General features: G+C 44.3%; 1 protein-coding gene across 1 annotated transcript in view; it reads right to left on the reverse strand.

The window, feature by feature from the left end:
- B3GLCT (beta 3-glucosyltransferase) overlaps positions 1-25314 on the reverse strand; it is a 104880-nt gene that overhangs the window by 62250 nt on the left and 17316 nt on the right. Inside the window, exons 3-4 of the mRNA XM_057707497.1 lie at positions 22703-22742; positions 15758-15867 (exon numbers count right to left, since the gene is read on the reverse strand). Of these exons, the coding sequence (XP_057563480.1) occupies positions 15758-15867; positions 22703-22742 (150 nt within the window). The remainder of the gene's footprint in view (positions 1-15757; positions 15868-22702; positions 22743-25314) is intronic.

Genomic DNA, 25314 nt, shown 5'->3' on the forward strand with positions numbered 1-25314 from the left:
TTCTTTATTTTACATAGGATTTTTTTTAACTTCCATGTACAAATATGAAATGGAAAAACACTCACAATATGGCATGTTAGAGAGAAAAAGCAAACTCCTAAAGGCTGAATGAGCAGCTACCCAACGTAACTCCAGGCTTTCCTATTGTTGATTCTGAATGATGAAGTTATTTTCATTTTCTTTTCAAAAATTTCTGTATGTATATATATACACACACATATTAGCTATATGCCATATACACATATATGCCATACGTATAACATGTATATGCCATATACATATCTATACACATATATGCATATATAGCTATATGCTATATACATATGCTATATATACATATATACACATACATATATATCACATACATATTCACGAGGGATTCTATAAGCAAAAATCACATGTGAAGAAAACTAGTGACATTAATATCTGCATAAAACTTTCAAATAATTATGCGAGCTTGCTAATGTGAACTAGCTAGAGTAACAACAAAACTAAAAAAAGTCTTACAAGAAAGTAAGTAGTAAAGGAGCTATTACGTAGCAACTGAAATTATAATAAGGAATACATTATGACAATGGAATATCTTTATGTTACATGTTAAAACAGACATAATTCCAACCATATAAAACAAATTCATAGATGAACAGAGACCAGACCATAAGGGAGCCAGAAAAATGAAAATATTTGTGTCAGAAGGATGAAATTATTACATATATGCTTTCAAATACACTCTTAAGTAAAAAATTGTTTTGAGCAAAAATAAATACAAAAATGTGGCTTCAAACAAGAACCACCCTTCCAAGTTCCAGGAACTGTACAAGTGATGTCAACAGGCATTACACCCAGACAGGCCACCTCCGCACAAAGGCTGGGAGGGCACGTTCCTGGCAGAGATGCAAAGGCAGACTGACGAACACCTTCTGTCACGGCAGTAAAAGTGCAGCAGGCAAAGGTTTCGTCAGCGCAAAGGTGGAGTTACATTCTAGACTAAAATAAGCTCTCTGGATTACTGGTGGGTTACAATCTTTCCTACCTCCATTACTTTTAGTTTACTAAATCATGTGCCTGGATTGAGTATTTGCTTCAGTTGGTGAACACAAAAGTAGAAATCAAGTTTTCTGTACCCCTGTATCTCCAAATAGAAACATTCTAAAGACTAGTGTGCTGTTGATAACTATCTCCAAACATGTGGATTCCTTTGTCTCAAAAATACAAAATAGGTCCTACCAGAATTACAACTAACTGCTGAACAATCATCGACAGAAAGACACTGGAACTCACCAAAAAAGACACCCCACATCCAGAGACAAAGGAGAAGCCGCAATGAGACAGTAGGAGGGGTGCAATCGCGTTAAAACCAAATCCCATAAATGCTGGGTGGGTGACTCACAAACTGGAGAACAGTTATACTGCAGAAGTCCACCCACTAAAGTGAGGGTTCTGAGCCCCACGTCAGGCTTCCCAACCTGGGAGTCCAGCAACAGGAGGAGGAATCCCCAGAGAATGAGACTCTGAAAGCCAGCAGGATGTGATTGCAGGACCTCCACAGGACTGGGGGAAACAGAGACTCCACTCTTGGAGGGCACACAAAAAAATGTGCTCACCAGGACCCAGGGGGAAGGAGCAGTGACCCCATAGGAGACTGACCGAGACCTACCTGCTGGTGTTGGAGGGTTGCCTGAAGAGGTGGGGGGCAGCTCTGGCTCAATGAGGAGACAGGGGCACTGGCAGCAGGGGTTCTGGGAAGTGCTCATTGGTGTGAGCCCTCCCAGAGTCCATTAGCCCCACCAAAGAGCCTGTAGGCTCCAGTGCTAAGTAGCCTCAGGCCAAACAACCAACAAGGTGGGAACACAGCCCCACCCATTAGCAGACAAGCAGATTAAAGTTTTACTGAGCTCCGCCCACCAAATCAGATTAAAGCCTTACTGAGCTCTGCCCACCCAGCCCTACCCACCATCAGTCCCTCCCATCAGGAAGCACGCCTGAGCCTCCTAGACAGCTTCCTCCACAAGAGGGCAGACAGCAGTATCAGCAGTACTTTGTCTTGTGGAACTGAAAACCACAGCCACAGAAAGACAGAGAAAATGAGAAAGCAGAGGACTTTGTACCAGATGAAGAGATAGGATAAAACCCCAAAAAAACAACTAAATGAAGAGGAGATAGGCACCCTTCCAGAAAAAGAATTCAGAATAATGATAGTGAAGATGATCCAGGACTTTGAAAAAAGACTGGATGCAAAGATCGAAAAGGTTACCAAAGACCTAGAAGCATTAAAGAGCAAACAAACAGAGATATGCAACACAATAACTGAAATGAACAATACACTAGAAGGAACCAAGAGCAGATTAACGGAGGCAGAAGGGCGAATAAGTGACCTGGAAGACAGAATGGTGATCATCACTGAGGCAGAAAAGAATAAAGAAAAAAGAATGAAAAGAACTGAAGACAGCCTAAGAGACCTCTGGGACAATGTTAAACACACCAACATTCGCATTATAAGGGTCCCAGAAGGAGAAGAGAGAGAGAAAGGACCTGAGAAAATATTGGAAGAGATTATAGTTGAAAACTTCCCTGACATGGGAAAGGAAACAGCTGCCCAAGTGCAGGAAGCACAGAGAGTCCCAAGCAGGATAAACCCATGGAGAAACACGCCAAGACATACAGTAGTCAAACTGACAAAAATTAAAGACAGAGAAAAGTTATTAAAAGCAACAAGGGAAACACGACAAATAACATACAAGGGAACTCCCATAAGGTCTCAGCAGAAACTCTGCAAGCCAGAAGGGAGTGGCACGATATATTTCAAGTGATGAAAGGGAAGAACCTACAACCAAGAATACTCTACCCAGCAAGGATCTCATTCAGATTTGATGGTGAAATCAAAAGCTTTACAGACAAGCAACAGCTAAGAGAATTCAGCACCACCAAACCAGCCCTACAACAAATGCTAAAGGAACTTCCCTAAGTGGGAAACATAAGAGAAGAAAAGGACCTACAAAAACAAAAACAAAACAATAAGAAAATGGTAACAGGAACCTACATATCGATAATTGACCTTGAATGTAAATGGACTAAATGCACCAAGCAGAAGACACAGACTGGCTGAATGGATACAAAAACAAGACCCATATATATGCTGTCTACAAGAGACCCACTTCAGACCTAGGCACACATACAGACAGAAAGTGAGGGGATGGAAAAAGTTATTCCATGCAAATGGAAATCAAAAGAAAGCTGGAGTAGCAATACTCCTATCAGATAAAATAGACTTTAAAATAAAAAATGTTACAAGAGACAAGAAAGGACATTACATAAAGATCAAGGGATTCATCCAAGAAGAGGAGATAACAAGTATAAATACATATGCACCCAATATAGGAGCACCTCAATACATAAGGCAAATGCTAACAACTATGAAAGAGGAAATGCAAGGCAGAAACAGAGACACAGATGTAGAGAACAAACACATGGACACCAAGTGGGGAAAGCGGGGAGGGTTGGGGGGGAATGAATTGGGAGATTGGGACACCAAATTGTACACTCTAAATATATGCTGTTTATTGTCTGTTAACTGTATCTCAATAAAAGTTCTTAAAAAAAAAAATACAAAATAGGTCCTCCCTTGATGCTCAGAAGCCTGGTGTAACTATTGATTAAGCCAAAGCCATTTTACTTATAAACTTTTATCTACTAATCCTCAAAAAGGGCCAAGAGCTCTTACTGTTTTATGTGTGTGTGTGTGTGTGTGTGTGTGTTTGTGTGTCTTTGTGTATATATCCTGGCTGTGAAGGCACACACAGACCCAGACTTAGATACACACATACTCATGTGTATTAGCACCTCTAAGGTAAAATAATCTAAAAGGTCACAATAAAATTTTCCATGAAATGATCGTATCTCAGTTCTTACCACTCAGGACAATAATAATTTATATTCTTTCTACCTACCTGTCTGTTCTACCCACAAGACTTAGACCTCCTTAAAGATGCCACATCACCCGCTGACAGAACTTTTAGATGCAGAGAGAGATTTTATTATGTAATTGCATGGATGAATAAGAGAGTTTTCAAATGAAAAGTCAAGGAAAAAGTAAGAAAATGTTTTATCAAAGGAGACCTTTGGAATAAAAGCTAGAAGCTAGAGCAAAGGCACTCATGCCTGTCATCAATCTAAATGATGCCTATTCACCAAACCATGATACTATTTCAAACCTAAAAGTTGAAGGAAAAATTCTATCAAAAATGAGATAATACCGCAACAGAGGCAAGCATAAAAGGACTAAAAATACAAATAATCAGAAATGGATAAATGGCAGAAAAGGAAAAAAAAATGAAAAAGTTGATCACAGTAATTGAAACATTCTTACGTTAACGCTGTTTGTCTCGTTGAACCAAAATCTACCTTCGTTTCCATCTCTGGCATCTGCTGCTATCCTAATAAGCACTTTGAAGTCAGAAAGCCTACTGGACCTTCAGGCAGTACTTCCTTTGAACATTTTTTATCAAGGCATCTTCACATTTAATGCCACTAATAATTACTGGGAAGCAACAAATTCAAAACCAACACTCTAATGCATTCCCTGGTTCTCATACATATTCACCATCTTCATTTGGGAAAGGGTTTTGATTGCATAGCTGAGCATTCTAAAAATGCTTTGAGAATGGAGAAAGCCCATTATTCTTGATATGGAGGGAGAAATCATTAAACATTTATATCTAGAAATATTAATAATATGAATGAAAAGCCAACATTTGAATGTGGATCAAAGCAGATTAATATTTTAAATGTCATAAATAACTTTAATTATTTGGCAAATTTGGTTTTGAACCACTTTAGTCCTTCTGCCTCCGTCTGGGGAAAAAATTCAACTAATTGAACTCCATGATGCTGGCCTTTTCCCTTCACAACATCTGTAACGTGTCCATGCCTTAATTTAAAATATAAGCCTGGCAGTACATGAGTTTATGGTCTAATTCCGTCTCATTATTCAGACCAAGTACTAAATTAGAAAGCAAAAACCAAGACATTTGTTCAGTATTAGGCAAAGGTTCTAAAGGACTGAATCCTGTTTTAAGACTGATTCCAGTTCAACTGTATTTCCAAATCCCTAAGAACTAGTTCTTAGGCACTGAATTGAGGTTTTAGACCAACATACAAATCATGACGAAAATTAACATCTCTTTATTGTTATCATTTCTTCCATAGGAAGTAGGTCTATCTTAGGAGGATAATAATAGAGATGTGTAACATGCTGTTTGTAACATATATCAGACAAATTTCCTAGTCTTTAAAAACCCAGTATTCATTTGTGGACCAGTAGATTACATGCGATGCTGTAATAACAAACCTTCCAGGAGTCTGCGCCTATATTAAAAGATATTTTTTCCCCACGAGTCTGTCTTAATCCTTAACTGTCATTACCTAAGAGAAAAATATTACCTCATCATTGATATACTTTATTTTTATTAACTATTTACTTTGAAATGCATGACTAAGTACACTTTTATAGCTCATATAAATTCAGTCATTCATGAAAGGCTGTAAAGCTTAGCATTTAGGGACCTGATTTCTGGAGCCAAAGTGCTCGCATCAGAATCCTGGCTCCAGCTCTTCTGAGCCCCGCGGCCCTGAGCGAGTTCTCAGACGTGCCCGTGGTCTGTTACCTCATCTCTAATACGGGGGTCACAACAGTCCTGGGGATCGAGAGGTACCACGTGCCAAGCACGTGGCACAAGCTTGCGTGTGATGCTTATTAATGTCATTATTGATTGTACAGCGTCTGCTGAGCAACCACGTGCCAGGTGCTGTTCTAGGTACACAGTAAACAGCTGTGAAAAGGCAGGGCCGAGCCCCTCCCCTCTTAGATCTCAAGTTCCAATGAAGGAGGCAGGCAATAAACAAATAAATCTAGACTATAATGTCAAACAGTATAAAAAAATAATAAAGCCAGGTAAAGTGAGAGAGGGCACAGGCCACTGTTTGCTGCCCGCACAGGATTACCTGCACACGGCAGCGGCAGCGGTCTGCTGCCCCGGCCGTGATGAAGGCCCCCCCTGTGTGTCAGGAGTCAGGACAGCACTGAGGTGCAGGCCTGGCCGCACTGCTCGGTTAGTGATGTGAGCGTGGGCAAGTCGCTCAGTCGCTCTAGGCCTCAGTTTCCTCTCTGCACATGGGGAGAATTACAGAAACTACTTCACAGACGTCGATGAGCTGGTGCTTGAAAGCGGCACCGAGCACTGAACTGAGCCCGAGGTAGAATACCGATGCTGATGCGGAGCACTCAGTGAAAGCCCACGGTGAGCACTGCTGTGGCTGCCGGCCTCCTCCAGGGTCTCAACACTGCAGACCCTGGCCCCACGTGTTAGGTGTCTCACTGGTCCCTCCAAGCCCACCTCCCCAAACACGGACTCAGGGTGTTGTGGTAGCTCACAGAGTAGCTGATCTCCCTGCAAACATCCCACAAGACCCGAGATTTACTGTCTCCATCAGGGGGGGTCCTCACCGTTGCCCCAGGCAGGAGTCCAGCAAACTCTCCCTATTTCTTCAAGGCTCAGTTCAAATGTCATGAGAAAGCCTCCGCTGACCTTTCCAGGCAGGGTGGCCCCCTAGCACGAGCCTCCCAGAGGGCGGCACAGGCGGGCCCCATCCACCGGGACTCGCCGGGAAGAGGCCACACTGCAGGGTGCCACCTCCCCCAGAGCACTGGCCTCCTCCTCACTCGGTCCCCGCTGTCACCACCAGACACTGGGCACTGATGTGAGGGAGGGAGATCTGAAGTGACCACTTATCCAGGTCCCTGGCTCCAGACTCAGAATCCTGTGTGGCCATGTCCAGCTGCCCACCCTCCATGAGCTGGGGAGACCCCAAGATTGGCCTCTGATGTCCTGAGTGGGCTGAGCCCACTCCCACCAGACTCACACCGGGTAAGGGAATTCTCCAGTAAGGGAAGGGGTCCAAATGCTGGGTACCAGACCGAGACCCCTGTTCACAGCATGGTGTGAAGAAGTCGCTACCGCTGAGCAAGCCCCCGAGGAAGTGCACTCGGTCTCACTGCTCTGCCTCCTCCGGGGGCACCTTGCCTAAGTAAATATTCCACCAAGATTTAGTAAATATGTGCATAAATTCTCATTCAACAGTCAGTAACAAAAACGCCAGTTTAATAAATACCTACATGTGATTACTTAACACTTATCAAAATTAGGACAAAAAAACACGTTTTCACTAAGTAATTAAGCATCCAATTGCTCTCACCTAAAAGGTAAGTTTGGTGAAAGCAACTCGGTTCTCACAGCTAACCTTTTAATGAACCACCTCACACTGTCTTCTTGCCAATAAAACAAGTCTAAGAATAGAAAACACAAGGCCTGTTTTCTCAAGCTTCTTCACACTAATCTCTGAAAGGCTTTGCTCCCAGCTCTCCTAGTTTATCACATGGAAATGAGGTTTTTTAAACTAAAGAGCCAAGACCTAACTCTTCTCAAGAAAATAGTGATTTCCAAAACTTTCTGTGAGTAAGCAGAAAGAATCATTTATTTCTAAGGTTGTGAATCTGCCAGGTTTTAAATAAAGTTCATACCACAAAAGAAGGCAACAAAACTGGAAGTGTCTGTTCTCTTCAAAAGCTATTTAGCTGCTGGTAGGGAGAGGACAGGGGTTTCTAAACAGCTAGTCTGGCCCGTTTAGGCCTAAAACAGAACATGTAATCCAATACCTGTCATAAAGTGAAATTTACAGGGGTACCATACCCCCCTAAAAACAAAACAAAACACAACACCTTATAAGCCAAACTCACTTCTGAATTTTCTTTTCTGTATTTGGAGGATGCTTTAAAAATGGGTCCGTAACATGTCCGTGGTTCTGCCCCTCCCACAGGTCCCGCCTTCATTCTAAGTTCTGCTCCTCCCCTCTCTCCCTGTACTCACTCCTACAGGGGCTTATTTCCCATTCTAAGTGATTCCCCAACCAAGCATGACCTATGCCCTTGTGCTAAGGTTAAAGGTCACACTTCAGAGTCTTCAAAATATACGAGTCTTGATTTTACCAAAACCTACTTTTAAAAAAACACATGATGCTTTATCCTCTCTCCTTTATTGTTTCCAATTTAATCTTATTTTGAAATTCCTCTGGCGAACAATAATGGTTTCTATAATTTTAAAGCAAGCGTTGATACATTTCTGAAGGTGCAGTAAAAATCATCTCAATCTAAGATCAGCCTTGGTTACTGGATCCCAGGTCCTAGAAGGAAGAAAAATTCATTTGACAGCCTCTCCATTACAACATAAACACAAGCTTCTCCAACAGAGTCTTCAGCAGCAACTGAGCTGTCTGTGCCCATTTCATGGAAAAAAAAAAAAAATGTTCACGCAAACATCCACTCAAGAAGGAATTTTTTCAAGTGCAAAAAACGGAAGTCAAATCATAATTGACACACAGATGCTATGCACGTAATAGGTGTTTAAAACAAAACACATCTGGGCTTCCCTGGTGGTGCAGTGGTTAAGAATCCGCCTGCCAATGCAGGCAACACGGGTTTGAGCCCTGGGCAGGGAAGATCCCACACGCTGAGAAGCAACTAAGCCCATGCACCACAACTACTGAGCCTGTGCTCCAGAGCCTGAGAGCCACAACTACTGAGCCCATGTGCCACAACTACTGAAGCCCGTGTGCCTAGAGCCCATGCTCCTCAACAAGAGAAGCCACTGCAATAAGAAGCCCATGCACCGCAATGAAGAATAACCCCTGCTCACCACAACTGGAGAAAGCCCGCGTGCAGCAATGAAACACAGCCAATAAATTAAAGCTAAACAAAATTATTTTTTTATAAAAACACACTCAAGTGCCTGATTAATTCAGAGATCATCACACAAATTCTCCTAGTGGGTTTCTGTTTGCCTCACCTGTCTGGCTTTTGTTTATACACCTCTCTGAATAGTCAATCTTTGTAACGTCACATTACCCTTCCTTGGCAGTCCTTCCAAATCTGCATTCTTCTATCTATAGATGTGCATTTAGGAACCCTGTACTGGTTAACCACCTTTACCAGCTCTGCTTTCCATTTTGATCTAAAAAGATCACTATTCCTGCTGAAACCCACTTTACCCACCCTCCCCACCCCAAACAAATCCTAGGTCCCCTGGCATCCCAAAAGCAAACCTATCTGACACTTCAGGTCTTCGTCTTCCAGATCCAGTTCCGTGCTCCAAACCAACATCCCTGCAGCTGATTCCCTGCCTCTCCCACCTGATGTGACAAGTCTTCCTTCATGTGCACAGTTAGCACTATACTTACTCGTGCTGTTTACACTTTGCTCCACTTCCTAAACAGCTTTGTGACCGTCAGCTTTCTCAAGGGCCCCATGGACTGTCTAGAGATGTCCTGCTACGTCCCAAAGTACCTAATATCGCTATAGATATGCAATTAATATCTGTTGCATAGATATTTTAATAGGCTTATTTTGCACTTCTAATGTCTACTTAATGATGATCATTTCTGAGTTCATTACCATCTATCTTGTAAGTAATTCAAAGAAGTAGAGTATCTTTTCTGATTCCTCTCTAACTCTGCTCCACAGCAACCCAGGATGGGTCTCTGTACATAGGAAGCACTTGGTAAAGTCTGCCAGCTTTCTGATGAGAGGAAATACATCATGATAGACTTCAAAATCATTATGAACTGCATTATAAACAGCAAACCTGGAAACAGGAGTGACAACTCACAGTGACCCAGACTGCTTCAGAAAACAAGGAAACAGCTTCACCACTCTGGTAACAACTCCAAGTACTGTGTTAAGTTTCACAAAGAAAGTTTGCTCAGGCTCCTGTTTTTATACTCACATGAGAAGAATGAAAAATGTTTGTGTTTTCAATAAGACCACATTTTAGCACCTTGAGGCAAAAAAGGCACAGGCAATGACTTGCCAAAGCAAAAGAGAACAGCTAGAAGCAGATGCATAACTGCAGAAACCATTAAATTTTTGCACCTTAATTTTTGGCAGATTTCGTAGTCAAGTGCAACCCGACAGGAGTGATGGATAAACAAACAGCAGTTCTAGATATCTGGTGGCGTGGGAGGAAGAGATATTTTAGTCCATCAGATGAATATTCAGATGACAAAACTTAACGGCTGATTCCTCCCTCACTTAAGCAACTGTGGTGAAGGCTCACGGTGGGCAAATCTAAGGAGAAAAGCAAAATTGTAACCTGAAGACATCATGGTTCAGGTCTCAGGTGACATCCTGGCCCATGAGAGGCACAGTGCATACCTGGCAAACCACGGGGCTGACCCCTCCGAGGAGGAGCCCGCCTGCTCCCCGCTGCCGTGCTGGGGGTGCCCTGACAACTCTGCCTCGGATCCAGCCGTCCTCAGTTTCCCTGATGGATGACTAGACTGTCAATTCTTTTTCAAGAATATGTCAGTTTCTTAAAACAAGCTCCAGTCAAGCTGTAACTAGGGAGCCATTACTTGCCTCTCCAAGTAACTTTGCTGCCCTACAGTTTGTGCATCTTGGCACTTAATTCTCTGCAGTTAATCTTCTTTCTCTATTTTCATGTAGTTCTAGGTCAGGGTAGCTCCTCATTGCTCCAAGTACTGTCCCCAGACCCGACATGAGCTTTCAACAATCTGGGGGTCTCCGAAATGCTATTCAAGGAATAAACTCGACTTGCAATCACATATGTAACATAAAGAACTCTACAGAGAGAAAAAAAAATGAACCCGTATCATGCATAGTTGCAAACTCTAAAATCTTTCCAGCCACCTCAACCAACAAAAGACTTGTTAACCCAAATATGAAATTACCTAAGTCATAACCATATACCCTGGATCTTGTGAGCAAATTAAATCCAAGTGCTAAAATAAAGTTCTGTCACAACTACTTCAGTCCTCATAGCTGGCTTCCACGCTAGGAAAGAATTTCAGAGTAAGAAAACCAGACCATCTGATCATTAAAGGGAGGTTTCCTATTGCTTTAGTCTAGACTCCATTCAAGATCATGGAAATTAGATGCTGGGGGAGAGGCGTGTGCTTGATGATACTGCTTAATTAGATCTTTAACTGTAAAACCAATATTGCCACCTAGTGGCCATCTAAGTCACTGGCTAAACAGGTGGTGTAAACGGCAAACTGTAAATGCAAAGGACTATACAAACTAAGTAGAAGCATACTGAAACTAAACAGAAGCACAGAATAAAGTGTTGGAAAAGTTCAATACTTTAGAGAAATGGAACTCTTTTCTAAGTTTCAAAGTTGAGAATTACGCATCCACGAAAATACAGTCTCTAATATGGTGTGTTGTACAACTTCAAGGTTATATCCTTACAAGGAAGCTGCTGTCCTCCACACACCAGGATGCAGACGTAACGGCGGTTAGCCAGCTTCGGCCACGCAGAGGAGGACTTGACTCCACGGCGAAGGCAACGTACCGAGATGGAAGGAGACCCGAGCAGAGCTGCCTACCCCCGCGTCCCCCCACCCACCCCCCACGACGGACTGTTTGCGGGGGAACTAAATCTCCACCTTCCTTCGTCACTGTTAAGCTGTCTGTATGAAAGCAGTCCGCGAATTTTCTGGTTCTTTCCCATATTGTCATTCAATTAATCATGAGATCCTACCTTCCGAGCATTAACTCACGCTCCGTGTTTTACTCTACTCTTCTCCCTAAACTCTGCGGCTCCCCTGGAGAAGTAAAATAGCTGTTGTATTCACTATGAGAGGGGTTGGCCCTTACCAATTTAAAAATTAACAAAAATTTTTTGAATGAGTAAATTTACAGTACTTAAAATTACGTTTAGCTTTCATTTGTTCAATGTCTTCTGGATTCCATTCAACTGCCGTATGCTGACTACCCACTGGGCTGAAGGTGCTACGGAGGAGTCAAATCAGAACCAGACAAAGCATCTGCACTCAAAGAACCTGTGATTTCACACGGGTGTGCATGTGTGCGGTCCAAAGTGTGCACAGGGGTCTTCCCTGGTGGCACAGGGGTTAAGAATCTGCCTGCCAATCCACAGGGGACATGGGTTCAATCCCTGGTCCGGGAAGATCCCACATGCATGGCGCAACTAAGCCCACGAGCCACAACTACTGAGCCCATGTGCCACAGCGACTGAAGCCCGTCTGCCTAGAGCCCATGCTCTGCAACGAGAGAAGCCACTTCTCACTAACAAGCCCGTGCACTGCAACAGAGTAGCCCCTGCTCTCCCCAACTCGAGAAAGCCCATGTGCAGCAACGAAGACCCAACACAGCCAATAAAAATAAAATCAATTAATTAATTTAAAAAAAAGTGTTCACAGCAGCACTATTTACAATAGCCAAGACAGGTATACAAACTAAGTGTCCATCCACAGATGAATGGATAAAGAAGATGTGGTACATGTATACAACAGAATACTACTCAAAAGAATGAAATAATGCCATTCGCAGCAATATGGATGGACCTAGAGGTTATCATACCAAGTGAAGTCAAACAGAGAAAGACAAATATCATGCGATATCACTTATATGTGGGATCTAAAATATGATACAAATGAACTTATTTACAAAACAGAAATAGATTCACAGACACAGAAAACAAACTTATGATTAACAAAGGGGAAAGGAGAAGGAGGGATAAACTAGGAGTCTGGAATTAACAGATAAGACACTACTATATATAAAGCAAACAGCTAAGACCTACTGCATAGCACAGGGAACTATACTCAGTATCTTGTAATGAGCTATAATGGAAAAGAATCTGAAAAAGAGTGTGTGTGTACATAAAACTGAATCACTTTACTGTACACTTGAAACTAACACAATATTGTAAATTAACTCTACTTCAATTTAAAAAAATGGTTTAAGAAAAAAGTGACCATACTATAAAAGAAATAAAAGGAAACTTCTATCACAACAGAAAAGAGAATAAGGAACAGTTAGGCAACGAATTTCAGGGATTCAGTTTAATGAACATTCACGGAGGACCAGGCTCAGTACATGGAAAGCTCTATGCTTGGTTCCGAGGCATCAAAAACTAGTAAGACACACTCTCTGCTCTTGAAATTTATGAAAGAGACAGACAGAGATGTAACAAACAGAAATAGTACAAAGTGAAAAGTATACAATAAAAGTGGAGGCAAGGAGAAAGTGATTTGTCCCTGCGGGTCAAGACACTGCACAGAAAAGCTTCACCGGGACCCAGGAGCTTGTCAAGAGGAAGGTCATCCCGTGCAAGGCCACAGAGGCTTGGCATAACAAGGTGACCCCAGGGACCATGCAGAGTTCGAAATTATTGGCAAAGAAAATGCAAGGGGACGAGTGGTAGGAAATGAAGCTGGGATCATAGATGGGGATTTTAGTTAACAAGCTCTGGTGCAACCATCTTGGCAAAAAGTAATGAGCATGGGAGGTTCCCACGGCTCGCTGCTGGGACCACACCCTCTCAGCTGCTGCCACCTTGCCTCCATCCCTAAATATGACGGCCAACCTCAGCTGAGACAGGAGCCTGTGAGCATCCTCCCCACAGGCTACTGCCAGTTTTAAGTACCCAGTGGTTCTGCATCCCAGGCCCCATCCTCTAAGCAGCCCCAGGCCTCCCGAAGAAGCAGGCATTCCCAGCCCCTCACAGCACCTTCTGCCTACAGGGCAGAAGAGAAGACAGAACATTTCATAACCTATACTGCTTCCCACCGAAAGGTACCCACATGTCTTCTCCCCACTGTAAACCAAGTCCTCGGAGCACTCTCCTGGCCTGGTTCCCTGGAAGCTACTCTTCCCAGAAGAGCAAAGGGGAAAAGGCAGGTAGGGGGCCAGTGATGAGTACCCACTTGCACAAAAAAGGCCAAAAAAAAAAAAAAAAAAAAATTAAAAAGCAAACGACAACAAAAAAGGAGCTGACAAACAGTAGAGCAAGTATTGGGGGTTATACTCAATCAGCTGGCCTTGGCTGGCAAAGAATGTCATCACCCACATTAACAGCAAGGACTATCACTATGGACTAAACGGGGAAGGTATCTGATCTACACACACGACTCTGCCTCTGCCTCTGCAAAAGGGAAGGTATTTCTGGGAACGAGGTACACCGAGATACACGTGCCCTTAATTCACATATGAATTGAAATGATACACAACTCCGTCCTGACGTCATCAGTGATTCACAGTTTGGGGTAACAGCCAAGGCCTGACTGAGCTCAATTCCATGAACGCTCGCCTGGACCCCACCGAGGGACTATGTGGGCCTCTGGCTCCACCCACCCCCCGCCTCCCTTGCAGAGGCCCCTACTGGAGCCCAGGGAGGAAGCCCTGCCCATCAGGGGTGCTGCAGGACTGCCTCTCTGATGGAATCTGAAAAGGTTTAGTAGAACTCTCCAAAGTTGGGTTTCCAGACAAAGGAGAACTTGAAACTCATCAAGCTGCTCCTATCTCCAGTTACTGAAAACACCACCACCACACCTGTCTGCAGCCTGCAGTTCTTTCCTCGCCCTGTGATAGGTATGATGCTCCAAGTAGAGGAACCAAGGATCTGTCCTGGCGGGGACATGGGGAGGGTGGATGAATTTTATACGCAAAGCATTTAAAGATTAAGCACAATAACCCTTACTGTCAGCAGTGCCTTAACCTTGAATACCATTCAGGTTGTTCAGTTTTCCATCGATATTTCCCACCCTTTACTTCCAAGCTCCCACCAAGAGAACGCAAGCCATCTGCAAACACACAGCTCCCTTGTCAGAGGTCCTGATGGCTTTCACTTCCAGGCAGTGCTTCTGTTGTGAAGGCCACAGCCACGTAGTGTAGCCGGGAGGAATTTACTTGCTTGGCTAAGGAAGAAAGCTTCTATGTGGCAGCACAAGAAGGTAGATCTTCCTCTGCCCCAAACCTCCAGCATTATCCAGAACAGATTTAAATTCAGTTCATGCCTATTTTAAACGTTATTAAAGTGTACCTGGATGTGTGGATCTTTCTCTCCATAATCCTTCTCAGATATTATATTATAAATCAAATCAAAAGTTCAATTAATATCCAATTAAAAGACAGATTAAGAAACTCACAGAAGAAGCACCGCACTAAGGTTAATGAAAATGTTATTTCGACATAAAAATTGCCGTAGAACTTGTTAACAAAATTTTGAACATTAATTATCTTTGCTATTTTAGGCTCTTCCTTTAAAAAGTTATTTCTTCCTCTTTTTTTCTATCATACTTTAGATGAAACCATGATCATCCTATACATTTATATAATTCTCTTAAAATATATATAATAAAGGACGCAGATACAGAGAATGGACTGGAGAACTCGAGGTATGGGAGGGGGTGGGGGGTGAAGGGGAAACTGAGACGAAGCGAGAGAGTAGCACAGACATATATATACTATCAACTGTAAAATAGATAGTCAGTGGGAAGTTGTTGTATAACAAAGGGAGTCCAACTCGAGGATGGAAGATGCCTTAGAGGACTGGGGCGGGGAAGGTGGGTGGGACTCGAGGCGGGGGGAGTCAAGGAAGGGAGGGAATACGGGGATATGTGTATAAAAACAGATGACTGAACTTGGTGTACCCCCCCAAAAAAAAAAAAAAAATATATATATATATAATAATTTAGATGCTTTGAGCATTAGGAATTAACTAGAGCATTTTAAACAATATAGTGCATATTAAGCCAGCAAAACAAAAACAGAAGAGGTACTTTATCTAAATAAAATTGATTCTCCATGGACCAAGAGCTTTGGAAAACATCAATGTACAAAGAAATAAATAATTATTAGACATCCCAAGCCACCTCTACATACCTGTGTAAGATCTGCAGCTTGCTTTAAGATGCTGTGTTTTAACTGTTCTGCTTTCTTCGCATGAAAAGAATTACTTTGACTCTGGATGACAAATACAATTCCTTTTAAATCTAGAACAACAACAACAAAAAGTTTTCAGGTATTTTTTTTAACAACGACTGAAATAAACTTGAAAACAAGTCAAAAAAAAACAAAACCCAACCACAAGGCAAGCCTTCAGGCAATAAACTCTTACGGAAAAAAATCAATTTAAACGTAATCCTAGTGACAAAAATTTCTTTTTAAACTGATCTCTGCAACTTCCTAGAAGTTAGCAAGTAAATAAGCTAGCTGTACTAGACCAAGTCTGTAACAAACTGTGAATCTGCTCCTGTATCTGTCAAAAAGTATGCAAATGTAAACCTGGGAAAGTATGCAGATGTCTAGAACACTCACCTCCCTAGTCACTGAAAATCCAATGTTTGCCAGAAGCCTTTAAACAATTCACACGTAATCCTACAGTGTGCCTACCTGTTAGGGGTTGCATCGTGTACCCCAAACTTCATGTCTTGAAGTCCTCACCCCCAGTACCTCAGAATGTGACCTTATTTGGAACTGGGTTTTTACAGAGGTGATCAAATTAACGTGAGATTATTAGTATAGGTCCTAATCCAATACACAATACTTGGGGTCTTTATAAAAAGGAGAAATCTGGGCAAGGATGCTGTGAAGACAGGGAGAGGACAGCCACCTGCAAGCCAAGTAGAGAGGCCTCAGAGGAAACCACCCCAGCCACCAGAACCGGGAAACGAATTTCTGTGGAAGCCACACGGTTTGTGGCACTTTGTCCGCAGCCCTAGCAGATGAACACTCTACCGCAAGCACGTCCTGGACAGCCCTTCACAGTGACCCTCAGCAGTGCCCCCACAAGGCACCAGGCCAGGACGCCATGTGATCTCCAGGAGAGCAGCCCCGATTCCATGCAGCAGGGCTCAGGCAGGAAGGGTGGCATAAAAGCCCGTCACTAAGACTGGCTTCTGGGCAGCTGGCATCTTGACAGGGGCAGGCAGGGAGGCAGCCCTGGTCTGTCACCCCCTCCGGACCAGGGGAGGACATGGACATCTCACCGCAGAGGGGGCGGCCCAGGCCCCACACCAGGGAAACACGTCAGGCTGCCCAGGTTCTGAGCTCAGGATAAAGAAAAGAAACTGCCATTGTGTCAGGACCCTGACACCAGACAGGGGTAGTGGCCGAAGGTGTATGTCACGTAAAGTTGTAACCTCCAAGCAGCATGGATGGACCTGGAGATTATCATGCTAGGTGAAGTAAGCCAGAAAGAGAAAGACAAATATCCTAAGATATCACTTATATGTGGAATCTAATAAAAAAATACAAATGAACTTATTAACAAAACAGAAACAGACCCACAGACTTAGAGAATGAACCCCTAGTTACCAGAGGGGAAGAGCTGGGGGGTACAGATTGGGAGTTTGGGATTGGCATGTATACACGGCTATATTTTAAATGGATAGGAACTTCCCAGGCGGTCCAGTGGTTAAAACTTCGCCTTCCAATGCAGAGGGTGCGGGTTTGATCCCTGGTCGGGGAGCTAAGATCCCACATGCCTCATGGCCAAAGAACCAAAACATAAAACAGAAGCAATACTGTAACAAATTCAATAAAGACCTAAAAATTTTTAAAAAAAATAAAATAAAATGGATAACCAACAAGGACCTGCTGTAGAGCACAGGGAACTCTGCTAAACACTCTGTAACAATCTAAATGGAAAAAGAATTAGAAAAAGGATAGATATATGTGTATGTATAACTAAATCACTTTGCTGTACACCTAGAACTAACACAACACTGTTAATCAACCGTACTCCAATATAAAATAAATTTTTTTAAAAAATAAAAAAAATAAATACAACTGTAGCCTCCAGCCAGGCTGACAATAAATGAATGTGGGGACCCTCCCCCCACCGTAAGCATTTCCCTTTAACACTTGGACCCTGGAACACTAAGCTGGCTTTAATTTATTCCATTATATTTTATGGTTCTCATGTTCAGTTCTATAGTTCCATTCATTTATCCACTCACTCAAATATTCACACAGCAAACAGCTCCACAGAGAGCCGTCCAGATCCCAAAAATAATCCAAAATGCTCCTTGGTTAAAACTCAACAAAAAATCTAAAAGGAAATGCTGAACAACCTGCTGAATGTGACCTAATTCTTTCTTTGTGGGAGTTCATGTAAATACGAACCTTCCACATACCTAGCTCTGTTTTTTAAGTCAGCTTCTTGGTTCTATAAATCAGACACACAGATAAGGCTCAAGGGTGTCCTCTATTTCAACTGAAATGTAACCTCCGATCCAGCCCATCTGAAACATTAACATAACTGACTTGGCAAAATGAAAAAGATTTATTTTTGTCAAGAATGGAGTCAATAAACCTCTGAGAATAATTTCTGCAAAATGTATTAAACTGAAGATGCACATGTGCATTGACCCAGAAACTCCACTCCCATTCGTCATCCTTGAGAAACTCTCAATGTGTGTACAAGGGTGCATCACAAGAGTGCTCACAGCAGCACTGTGTAAAAAGAAAAACTTGGCAGCAAACCAGATACCCACTAACAAGATACACAAACTGGACGACTACACGGCAATGAAGATTAACGGACACTACATGCATCAATCCAGATGGCTGCTGGAGGTGACCCTACCGACAGAGAAAAGCAAGGTGTGAGGGAACAACCATACAGTATACATCAGTGGTTTCCAAAAATATAAACATGAATATATACAAAGGGGATCTATACCACAAATATGCATGTGCACACATCAAATATGATGTAAAAGTACGAAGGACTACATGAGAATGATGAACACCAAATCAAGATACTGGTTTAGGCACTTCCCTGGTGGCGCAGTGGTTAAGAATCTGCCTGCCAATGCAGGGGACATGGGTTCGATCCCTGATCCAGGAAGATCCCACACGCTGCAGAGCCACAACTGCTGAGCCCACATGCTGCAACTACTAAAGCCTGTGTGCCTAGAGCCCGTGCTCCACAGCAAGAGAAGCCACCGCACTGAGAAGCCCACGCACTGCAACGAAGAGTAGCCCCTGCTCACTCCAACTAGAGAAAGCCCACGTGCAGTAATGAAGACCCAACGCAGCCAAATAAATAAATATTTAAATATATATGTATTTTTTAAAAAAGATACAGGTTTCAAGGCTGCAGCGTGTTAGGAATCTTTTATTTCTTCATCTGGGTGGTAGATACACGGATGTTACTCTTTGTAGCTTCCTGTATGTTCAAAACAATGCATAACAAATTCCTTTTAAAAGAACAACTCCATCTGTCAAAAGGTTAACCCTGCAGGAATCAACTCCCACCACCTCTTTTACCAGATCAGCAAAGTTCCCACTGTTGGCAGAAGCAGCTCTTCCACGTGGGGAAGAGGCTTAGGGAGAAGGAGAAAAGCGAACTCTTCCCCTTTTCATATACTGGGTCCTGTGCTATGACTTGCATGTGTTTCCTCTTCTCCTGAGAGGTCACCCCCTTCCTTCATCCCATGCTTGGCTCTCACATGCTATGCGTACTCATTCAGCCAACATCTCCAAGCCTCTTCTGAGCTCACGCGTCCAGAGACAAAAAGGAGCGAGCGCGGCCCCAGGACGGGAGTCTAGCTCAGAAGACGCCATCACAGCACAAGGCCGTGGGTGTTGCTGCAGAGCCAAGTGGGGCCCTGTGAGCACCGAGGAGGGGAGCCAGTGCAGGGACAGCTTCTGTGAAGGGGTGTTTCCTGAGGTTCCTCTGAAATGCAGCAGTGGGACTTTCCTGGCGGTCCAGTGGTTAAGACTCCATGCTTCCACTGCAGAGGGCATGGGTTCAATCCCTGGTTGGGAACTAAGATCCCACATGCCAAAGAAGTTTTTTAAAAAATTAAAAATTAAAATTAAATAAAATGCAGCAGTTTTCTGCAGATGAAGGCACAGAAGGTGGCAGAAAGAAGGGGTTATCACAGAGCCCACAGTCCACCTTATCTCTGCAGCAGCCCTGAGAGGTGACCAGGGAGTTTATCGGGCATTTCTGAGAAAAGGATGAAGGGAACAGTCAGTGGTAAGTTAGAGAGGAAGGCTGCGTCAGCCAGATCAGATCAGGAAGGATTTATGTGCCAGGCAAAGAGGCCCGGTCTACAGATTAACAGCTTTCAAAATGGGGAAGGACCCCAGAGCCCTCCAGGACCCCAGCTAGCAGGGCCTCCCCAGGGGACATGATGAAGACACCAAGTCCTAGGGACACCCAGGGACGACTTTCCCAACAGAGGGCCGTGAAGGTTTGGGACAGCAAGCGGAGTGTGGGGCCCTGAAAACATTAGTTAGGTGTGGCTGTACAGTGAGGTACGGAACAGGACGCAAACGGCGGAGTTACCTCTATGGGGCAAAAGAGAAAGGGTGTACCCAGATCCTAAAACCCTGATACACTAAACGACAGACAATCCCATTCAGTCCCACCCCCGCTCCAGAAAAGAATCAGCATAGTACAGTTTGGTTCTTAAATTCCTGCTGTTCTTTATATCAGCACCAAGAAATATTTCCTGATGTATATTCTAAGCCCTCCTAGACTGCACTGCATTCTGGCTGAGCCCAGACCCCAGGCCTAGACCCCAGGGCTGTCTTCTCTGTTCATGCCATTCAACCATCTGTCTCTTTTTCTTTTCTTAATATTTATTTATTTGGCTGTGCCAGGTCTTACTTGCAGCATGCAGACTCTCAGTTCCTGCATGCAACTAAGGGATCTAGTTCCCCAAGCAGGGATCGAACCCGGAGCCCCTGCGCTGGGAGCGCCAAGTCTTAACCGTTGGACCGCCGGGGAAGTCCCAACCACCTGACTCTTAAGCTCCCACTGCCCAGTCAGTGGAGCCAAAGAAGACGATTCCACTATTTCCCCATCCCTCTGCAGACACTTCCATAAACCTATGGCAATTTGCCTTTAGCAAACACTGTCACAACTCGAGACAAACTGTCACTGTTTCTCCTCCAGGAATGAGCGATAAATGGGTCGTGCACGAAGTGCCTGACAATAGTGACAAGAGTGACGGGCGAGAAGGGAAGATAAAGACATTAGTCAAGGGTCCGGCGAGGACCTACGTGGTGACAGGAGCTGCAGAGCTTCCAGGAAACAGGACCGGAGATGGCTAAAGAGGGAGCCCTGCAAGAGGATTAACTCTGCTGTGAAGGGAAAAGCAGAGGTTCTCCAATTCTCCCATCTCTGAGATACACCATGCACCAAACATTCCACTAAGTGCTCCTCTCTCCCGGTCAGAAGTTATCTAGGAACTCGGATTTCCTCACACTGGTGCTTTTCCAATGAGAAAGTAGAGTGCTGTTCTTCTGACAAAAGCTGCATATATACATTACTAATAAAAAAAAATATCAAATTGTGCACGTTAAAAAAAAAAAAAAGCGCCTGAACACACACACACACACACACACACACAGGAAGAGCCACTCCCATGATGTCGTACTTGGTAAGAACAATGGTCACCAGTGAATGTATTGATTAGGCAATGAGTCCAAGGAGGAAAAAAGACTGCCCTTGGAGTCGGTCACCCAGCCCTGAGTACTGAGAGACCATGATCCAGGCGCTGATTCTGCTGGGACAGCTGCTCCAGGCGCCCCACCCCCACCCAGCCCTGCAGACTCACATTAAGAGTGTAGCAAATAAGTCCCCTGGGTCTTTTTTCAGATGCACCAATACCACATTAAGTATCCCTGGACTTGCCATTTGCAACTGCGAGAATATATAGGTTCACTCGCTCAGGCAGCTTCCCAGATACACTCAAGCCCACGTTCCAGACCAGGGCCACTGTTCATTTAAGAACCATTTACCAGAGGAGGCCCACCCGTTCCCACAAAATAAACACACAGACAAATGCCCAAACCCACAAGCACTGGCCAGAGGTAAAATCTCTGAGGTTTCTAAGTCTCCTCCTGTGAGGAGCAGCTGAGCCACGCAGGGTGTTGCCACGCAGGGAAGACAGAGCCACGACCCACGGCAGCACCTTCAACACGGCCGCTCTCAGACCCGAAGACGCCAGCCGTGCCCCTGTGGTCCCTGCACACCCAGGCCCAGCCCAGGCCATCCTACCCCTGCACCGAGATGGGGGGATGGGGGCCTCTCCTGCCTTCTAGACGCCTCAGAATCCAGGCCCCCGAAGCAAGGAGGGCCTAGGAAGGGAAGCATCCCTTCCCACCCCGCTTCCGAGGCCCACCTCCCAGGTCTCCACGGCCCACCCTGGAATGACTGACGATCATCAAGTTCACAGCCTCCGGGAAGAAACACGACACACTGAGGTGCAGCCGTGCCCTGCCATCAACACCCTGCGGCCCGCTGCCCGTGTGGGGGTGGGGGGAGGTACGTGCATAAAGCAAGTGCAGATACGGGCGCTGATAGGCTGTGAGGCCAGCCTGGTGTGTGTCTGCAAAGCAGCCAGGAGCCGCCTCCGCTGCAGGGTGAACAGGACACGCGGCTGCCAAGCTGACCCCAAGGGGATGGCGTTGCTGCCTGCAGGTCAGGGGTGGCGACCCGACTCCAGGCGGAGGGGATGTGAGCAAAGGCCACGGTGGACCCTTCCTCCCGCTAAGTGCGCGCCCCTAAGAACAGACGCTATCTCATTTGCCTCTGCAGCCCCCACAGTGGCCCAGCCTGGCAACTCAAACCGCGGCCGAGGGAATTAAACCCAGCATATTAGCTGCTACTTCCAATACATCAGTCTGAAAGTGTTCTCCCCGTGTCTTCATGAGGGTAAACACCAGGCTGAGCCAAAGACGTACTATTTGGACAACAATATCTATCCCGTAAATAAAATGAGAAAGAAAAATTCACTGAAATATAATTTACAAGAAATACACCTGGATACAAACTCTTAAGTTCAAAAAGAAATCATTACTCACCTATGTCATTTTTCTCTGATACACCACTTTTCTCCAAATTCTGTATTTTAAATAAAAGAGAAAAGAATAAAATGTCGTCACATAACAACACTAGCAATACACCAAATAAATATGTATGGTACATATTAACATTTGAGGGGATGACACTGAAAATGAGAGCTTGGAAATGCTTCCCTAAAGAAACAGACCAAGCAGCAAGGATGTACTTCTGCATCACAACAGAAGATTCCTATGGGGCCATTCATCTTGGGCAAGTCACTGAATTGAGTTGAGTGTCTTTCTTCCTGTGTAAAATGGTTCACGATGCTCTCGGGAGGGTTCATTTTAAAACCCTGTAAATACTGAGCGTTACAAACGTATCAGAGACAGTTCCGGAAGATGAGCTCTACTAATTACTGTATTTAACATTTTGGGGGCTCAGACGTACTGCCATCAAGAATGTCACCACTGTGTTCTCTCCTACCTGAGAAGCAGGTCTGGGGCCCTGAGCAGGACCCTGGAGGGGTCAGACTGAGGCTCATGAGATTTCACAAGCACAGAAGGGTCGTCTCAGAGCTGCAGAGCTTCAGACACAGAAACCTGGACGTGGGCACGTGGGCGCAGAAGCACCTGATCCTGATCGTGGGTAAATCGGGGAGGAGCTCTTCAAAGACTTCTCTGACAAAGCGCAGAGTGTCAGCAGCTAAATCTGCCACTTTCATTGTCTTCTCTGGCAGAAGGAATTTTCTAATTGCCCCTTTCCATTTGTAAGTGCTACATGCTATAATTATGACAATTGGACGGTGGCAAATATCCCTCCATTTTCTTCCCAGACTGCAACAAGAAATGCAGTTGTGAGCCTTTATCAACAAAACCCAACAGCTAAGAAGCCAAGATACTGCCATGAGATGCGGGAGGGACTGTGACAGCACACAAAGGAGAGAACACAGGGGAGCAGCCACCTTTGGGAGCATTTTCTTAAATTATCTTTGTCTCAAAGAACAGAAATACCACCAAGTCGAGAAGAACCTCAGAGCTACATACTGATGTGCTACAACTCGGGGTCAAGTGACACTTTACCTAATCTTGATAAAAACACATATATTTCAGAAAGGCCACTAAAAAAGACTGGAAAGCTCAAGCTACTTCCCTTAATGTGCTGAACCAGAGCCAGGCTATCATCCTAGGTCAGGGCTTGTGGACTCCCTGCCCCTCTGGCCTGGAGCACAGCCTGCGCTTGGGGAGAGAGCCCTAGGCTTCCCCGTGACCAGGCCGCCTTCTCCTTGCCAGGCCACAGCTCTGGCTGCCAGATGAGGGTGGTGGAAAACTGGAAATTTTAGATCTAAAAATAGCAGCGGAATAGATGAAGAAAATGTGGTCCCTTCATGCAACGGAATATCATCCAGCCTTAAAAAAGGAAGGGAATTCTGACACCTGCTACAGCATGGATGAACCTTGAGGACATTATGCTAAGTGACATTGGCCAGTTATAAAAAGAAAGAGACTGTATCACTCCACCTACATGAGGTACCTGGAATTCACAGAGATGAACATAGGGTGGGTGGGGGCCAGGGGCTGGGGGAGGGGTGGAGAGTCGTGGTTTATTGGGTGCAGAGGTTCAGTTCTTCAGGATGAGGACAGTTCTGGAGACTGCTTGCACGACAGTATGAATATACGTACCACTACTGAACTGTATACCTAAATATGGTTAAAATAGTAAATTGTATGTTATGTATATTTTACCACAATTTTTAAAAAATTGCATGGGAGATGATCCAATCCAACACTCACTCCCTTTGTGCAACTAAGGGAGGCTCAGAAAAGAAACAGGATTTGCCCAACATCCAAGAGCCATTCCAGCTGCAGAACCAGGATTAAAATCCAGGTCTCTGACTCTGTTCCAGCATTCCCTCCTCACACCCCCTGCCCCCATAACGTAGGCCTAGTCCTCCTCCAGAGGCGTTCCTCAGAAAACATGCGTCATTAGGTGGAAACGTATTTTGAGAGTATGCTAAAATACCTACAACAAAAGTCACCTTTACCAGAAGTTGAACATAAAAAGTATCCTGAACTCAATGTTTCCAGACTAAGCAAGCTGGAACAGGAATTGGACTTTCTACCAGATGCCTTTGTGAAACCAAAGAAAATCAACCAACCCACAGCTTCCCATTTGTTATTAAGCACTGCAGCTCCGACTGCCTGACACAATAGCTAGGAAATGATTAGCCACTTCAAATGGCTCAATTTGTAAACTGTAAAAATAAAATATCTAAGGAACACTTGAATTAGGTGAACTGAAACGGAACCAAATGGTCTCCAGTAATTTCCCCTTTGAGAAAGAAAATTAGACTAAATGAACGGATTGACAGAACATTTAAAATTCTGTCTCCAGCTTCCCTGGTGAAAAGGCTTAGTTCTTCCTGAGAAGAAACACGGGGTTTGTTTTATTCTCTCTGCTGCTACATGTTTCTGACACTGACTCTGAATATCCCTGAGAATGTACTCACTGTCAAAGTTTCCTAAGTCACCGGAACTGCTACCAGGGCATCTGCCCCACAGACAGCTCCTACCCCAGCCAGGCAAAGACAAATCCAAGTCACCCTTCTGTGCAGGTTTTATCTGAAGGCACAATA

This window comes from Hippopotamus amphibius, chromosome 14 (genome assembly GCF_030028045.1).
Source record: "Hippopotamus amphibius kiboko isolate mHipAmp2 chromosome 14, mHipAmp2.hap2, whole genome shotgun sequence".
In the NCBI taxonomy this organism is placed as follows: Eukaryota; Metazoa; Chordata; class Mammalia; order Artiodactyla; family Hippopotamidae; genus Hippopotamus; species Hippopotamus amphibius.